A 6152-nucleotide genomic window follows, 5' to 3' on the forward strand; every position below is an offset into this window, starting at 1 on the left:
CATTTTTCTCTCCATGACGATCCAAAGTATATACTATTTTGCAGGATTTTATCTATACCTGTCTAAATATATACACACATACACATGTGTATATATATACATATTCACACACATGCATATATAAACATAAATACATATATGTTTATAAACACATACACATGCATACATCTATATATATAATACAATGGTGGTTGTTCAAAATTTTTGATTCCCACAGCTTGAACTGTAGACAAATATTCCTGGAGGTAAAAATGTAATGCTTTTCTTTTGCATGGTTTCATGCAAAACATTTCATCATTATTGCATGTCCCTTTTAAGATCAGCGATCCTCTTTAGCTGTGACCAAAAGTCAATACTAGGTTGCTTTCTGGCAGTGCCCGTAACACAGATTGGTACAGCTAGGAAACAGGAGTCCTTGTCACCCCTGGTCTTAGCAGACCTGACTCTAGGCACTGTGTTAAAACCCTAGAGGTTAAGGAGGGAGTTAAATGCGGTTCCTAGCAAAATGATGGCTGCTCCGTTGCTCCTCAAAACTAAACCCATCATGTGCACAGAAGTGCAGGCAGTGGAACAGTTCTGCATTGGCAGGAGAGATACTTATCACAAATTTATTTCATATCTGACATCTTTTAAAGCATCATGTATAGATGCTCTAAGAGCATCTACAGATGCTATATAGATGTATAGATATAGCTATATAGATGCTATATATATGCTATAGCATATAGAGCATAATTTCTGGTTTTCTTGAGACAGAAGCCTTATGGACTGTATCAGTCAATAACATTTATTTCTCTTGGTTCTTTCCAGGGATAACCACTGTGCTGACCATGTCCACGATCATCACTGGGGTGAACGCCTCCATGCCTCGTGTTTCCTACATCAAAGCAGTGGACATTTACCTGTGGGTCAGTTTTGTGTTTGTATTCCTCTCGGTGCTGGAATACGCAGCAGTGAATTACCTGACTACGGTGCAAGAGCGGAAGGAGAGAAAACTGCAGGACAAGGTGAGAAAAACTTTTGTTTTGTTCATCCATTTATTCCTTTTTTTCTTACAGCTGATCTGGTCTTTATATTGACTGGTTTGTGTCTATAAATGGGAAAACACTGACATCCATGTGTGTGTAATTGGCTCTGTTCAGACCGCTCCACCTCAGGCTGAATTGCTAACACCAGAAAAACAGGAGTTGGTCTCATGGGTCTTCATAGAAACATCAGAGAAGAGGAGAGCGTGATGTGAACTGGGGAAGACTGCAATCTGGAACTGTGTGGGGATGACAAGAGGGGAAAGTATCAAATCTGATACTTCACTGCAGCTGCCACAATTGCTATATTTTTAAGCTAAAGGTGTTATTCGGAGCAAAGTCATTTCCTCCCTCTACAGTCAGCTTTACTCTGGAAAGTAGATTCAATGGATGTAATAGTGGAGTTGTTCCCCATTATCAAACACAAACAACAGTCAGCCAAGTTTATGCTTGTACTTTTTAATGTACTATGAAAGGTCTTATCGTGCATCCTTGGAGTTTTTCAAGACCTGACCAGATACAGCCCTGAGCAGCCTGGCCCTGCTGTGAGCAGGAGATAGGACTAGAGACCTCCTGAGGTCCTTTCCAGCCTAAATTATCCTACAGACCTGTGAGCCCTTCTTCTTTGTAATTAAGCAAAACACCATCACCTTTTGAACACTAAGGCTTGGGACCAAATTTTTTCAGTCCCCACACACCCAGAACATCACCATGTTTTACAGCTTCTTTCTTCCCATTAGGAACTCCCCACATTAGTTCACAGGTAACATTGGTCACCTACTGCCTTTGACTCCGGGAGAAATTTTTATCAGCCTTTCAGAAATACCAATACAGACATCATCTTTCATATGATGATTTGACCATGAAATTTCCCTCTCTGAACTACTCTGTTGGCTTTGCATGTCCTTCTCTTCCCCTTGCACTTCTTCCTATGACTTCCTTGAAGTATTGAATATCAGCCCAGTACCTTTCCTAGTTGACATTTCATAAAAAATTTAGTTAGATACCTTTTTAAAAGCGATTGGAATAAATTCAACAGACTCCAGTGACAAAATTTTACCTCTCTCTGAGGCCTTCTTAACAATAGTGTGATTCTGGAAAGCTACTTGAACAGGTCCTGAGTATCTTGATTTGTCTATGCCCCCATCCTAGTCCCCACTCAGGGCCCAGCAGTTCTCTGCAACACAAGGTAGAGATGCTCTGTGCAAGCACAGCGAGTCAAGTGTGTCTTACTTGCTGTGCGTGAGCAGTGGTCTGTGGCCTTTTAGCCAGCCCTGCTCAGACTTCCCATGTCCAAAGAAGACGGTGGCTTGACAGTACACAGGAAATAACAAAAATCATCCTTGCTAGGCTTGACTTGCCTAGAAGAAACCTGTATTTTTTTAAAAAGGCAAAACCCCTCTCCTTTGTCTTTAACTGTATTGGAGGGATGAAATGAACTTGAGAGGGTTTGTTACTGTTCTACTAAGTTTTCAGGAACGTTTTCCCACATCCAGTGATGGCATAACTTGTTATTTATATCACGAATCTGCCCTTCATTGAGTCTTGTGCATTGAATTCTATATTCAGCAAATGCCTTTTTACTACACAAGGTGAAATATTCTATCCAGTCTTCAGCATGTGACAATATTAATCCTCAGTGGTGGTAATAGGAACAGAGATAATAAGCAGCATTATTTGAGGGGATTGCGGCAAAATGTGGGTGAGTGCTCTTGAAGAAGCAGAAGAGACATTTCTCACTGTAAATGTAGATCTTGTCAGCCAATGCTGCTCCCCTATGTAAGATCCAAAAAATCCCAATATGAATATGTTAGGCTGCCCAGAGAAGAGCTCTATGTTATGTCTACATTAAGAAATTAAATGTGCCTGGGACCAAAGCTGATAGGCATGGAGTATCAAAAACTAAACCTTCTTTCCCTCAAAATCGGAGTGGTTGCTGTGAACTGCCTGTGGCAAATGGTCTGTGGCCCCTGCTTATTCCCAAACCGTACGTGGGAACTTTTTGGTGCTCGTTGGCCTGAACAAAATTCGGGCCAGAGACATTTCTGACGCTCTAATAGTATTGTCAGCTGAGTTCCCATGCCCAGGGAGGCTCTTTGGCAGTGTTTAATTTATTAGTGTAGACATAGACTAAAATTGCTGCAGGGTGAAATTATGTAGCATACTTCTGCATGTATGTGCCTATGTGAAGATGGGTGTAATTGAAGACTCTGTGGAGGTGGGTTTCTAGTGCATTAGGCTCCCTTGTCCATAGGGGTGACTGTCATCACATGTACATGAAGCCGTGGAAACTAATTTGACCTGGGGGCTAAGAGTAAATCTGCAGAATTTCTTTCTCTGCTGGGTCCTGCAGCAATTAGCTTATTGCCATTAACCACTTTCCCTTCCACCCACCCAGCATCTCCTGGACCTGTCATCAGTTGATGATAAAGAGCCTGATGCAATTCTTCCCTCTGTTTTTTTGGTGGTGTTTTTTTTTTCTTTTGAGGTACACCTGCTTAGTATAAAATGTGTCTTAAAACTCAACTACAAACTTGTCATGTTTTTCTGCACAAAATCTGCTGATACCAAATCATTTGGTTATGACTAGAACACAGAAAACAATTCTTAAGTTGATTTTCAGGTTTTCAGTAAGCAATGATGTGATCTGTTGGTTAAATAATTTGAAGAAAAAGCCTTGAGTGCAGAGTTTTCCAGTGGTATCCTGAATATTACATATTCAGGTATATATACATTTTAATAGATTTTTTTTTTCAGGATATATACATTTCTGTGTATATATACTTAATTATTTTAGCTGAACTTGTCCTTGAAAACAAGCCCTTGGAAAACCCACACATCAAAGTTGGTGGAGGAGGGAATTGGGGGCAAAGTATTATTGGGTAAGGAAAGCAGTCTCTGGGTAATCAGAGGCAGGAACTCCTAGCAGAAAGGAGGTTTTGAAGTCCATTTTCATTGCATACAAATATATAATCCATATTGCTGGGACAGCAAACCTGCAGATTTTAAAAGGTAGAAGACTGTATTTGTTATTCAAAATTCTACCTGTATTCATTGGGTTTTTTAGACTTGTGGGATGCATGCTGGTGCTGCTGAAGTCAATGCAAGTTTTGACGTTAACTTCAACAGAGCTGGGATTTTAAATTAGGCTTTTAACTGGTCCTCTCCTTGGTTTAAAATCAGATTTACAAAGAAAACATGTGTATCTGTGAAACCAGAACTTGGCCCTTTTTTTTCCATAACATGTACTGGATAAGCCATTTCCACAGATAAAACTGTATCTTGTCCTTGAATATTTATAAACACGAAGAGTGCAAAATAAGGAATCTCAAGGCAGCAAGGCTGAACAGAGCTAGCTAAGAAAATCTTTTGGTTAGTTTTTATGTCTGCTGAAGCGTTTTTCTAATCTTTTCTGAAGCTGCTTGTCCAAGCAGTGTAGCTAAACCACATCTCTTCCTTTTGGAACACAAGCAAAAAAAAAAAAAGTGACTTTTTTGTTCAAAGAGAAACTTGCAGTATATCATCTCAACTAAAATTTCAAGCTCAACTGTTTACAAGCTGTCTGTTAATAGAAAGGCATCATTTCTGTTGCTAATGTGTTCTTCCAGTGTTCAGCTATATTTCTTGTTTATGTTCCTAGTTTCCATGTACGTGTGGAATACCTCATTCAAAAACCATGATGCTGGATGGAAACTACAGCGAATCTGATGCCAACAGCCTGGCAGGATATACAAGAAACCAGATGGTCCCAGAGGAAGAAAAACAAGAAAAGATGGTTGTGCACTTAGCTATGAGCAATGAATCTCATTCATCAAGGAAGAGAGGCCTGAAGGGCCATGTGGGCTTGCGCATCATCCAGAACAGTCATGCAATTGATAAATACTCAAGATTAATATTTCCAGGCACCTATATATTTTTTAATTTGATATATTGGTCTGTCTTTAGCTAAGCATGCTGACACAGCAGTGACTGAAGCAGAAGACATTTACAAAGCTCTCTTTTGTTGGTTCTTTTTCAGTCTAATCTGGATGCAAAGCCAGAAAACTGATTATTTTATTGCTTCTTTGGAGGGTAAATGGGAGGACACATCCTCCAGTGGGCACTCCATGCACAGACATCATGGAGGAACCTGCTGCGCTGGTTGCTTTCCAACCCACACCCCAGCTCCCATTTGCTTTATGACACATGTCGTTTCTCATACTTGAAAATATATACTCACCATTCAGCCAAAAGGTGCTGTATGTTCATTTGGGGCCAGCCACGCTGGTGGTGCCTGCTGTGCAATGGACAACCAGAGACAGTGCTCACATGGGCTGTCAGGGATTAGACAAATGCAACTTGCAAGGGAGGTCTGGACAGTGCATTTCCTGTAAGGGAACTGAATGAGACCTTTCCTTTTCAAAATCTTTGCTTTTGAGCAAATCCTTTTACCTTTCTTTGGCATACGAACACCATATTTCTTTCCACTGGTTTATGAAGAAGACCTCCTTTTAGGGTCCAAATTCTGCTTTCTCTGGATAGGACCTTCATTGATACCATTAGGACAGTTGACTGGCCAGGATCAATAGGGTTGGTTACAGAGTGCAGGTGGTATGTTTGAGTCAGTGGTCATTTTTTTTCCAGAGTAGAAGTAAGGAGTGATGATGAAGCAGAGCATAGAAACCCACAGACTCACAGAAGATGGCTCCCAGGGTACACGGGTAATGAAAACAAGGAGGTTTAGGCATGTGTTCTCCATACAACTTGAGCAGAGCACATGATATGTAGCACCTGCCCTCTAAAATGAGAGGGGAAGCTGACGTGTAGCGTGTACAGTCGGCACATGGTGAATGGGCAGTGTCTCTGGGACCATCACTTTCTCTCTCCAGAAGCAGAAAACAGTGTTGAGGGCAGCCCTGGTGGCTTTCAAGGATTTTCCTCACCCCTGTGAAGAAAGTGCAGCCCACAGAGAAACCGTGTATCCCCATGTGCCTCTCCCAATCAACACATTGTCCTTCTGTTCAGGCATTTTGGATCAAGAGGGAGAGATGTCTGCCAGAACCTCTCTCCGCAGAAACATAAGCATGTCACAGATTAAATGGCCAAGAATAATACTGTGGGATTCAATGAGACCCTGTCTGGCCTCTG

The 6152-nt window shown here is 41.1% G+C and overlaps 1 protein-coding gene across 1 annotated transcript in view; it reads left to right on the forward strand.

The window, feature by feature from the left end:
- The window catches only part of LOC127014329 (gamma-aminobutyric acid receptor subunit rho-2), a 39745-nt gene extending 34513 nt beyond the window's left edge, over positions 1 to 5232 (forward strand). The window contains exons 8-9 of the mRNA XM_050893645.1: positions 811 to 1007; positions 4666 to 5232. Of these exons, the coding sequence (XP_050749602.1) occupies positions 811 to 1007; positions 4666 to 4974 (506 nt within the window). The 3' untranslated portion in view covers positions 4975 to 5232. The remainder of the gene's footprint in view (positions 1 to 810; positions 1008 to 4665) is intronic.
- Positions 5233 to 6152: the final 920 nt, after the last annotated feature.

The sequence above is a fragment of the Gymnogyps californianus genome, chromosome 3, assembly GCF_018139145.2.
Source record: "Gymnogyps californianus isolate 813 chromosome 3, ASM1813914v2, whole genome shotgun sequence".
Lineage (NCBI taxonomy): Eukaryota > Metazoa > Chordata > Aves > Accipitriformes > Cathartidae > Gymnogyps > Gymnogyps californianus.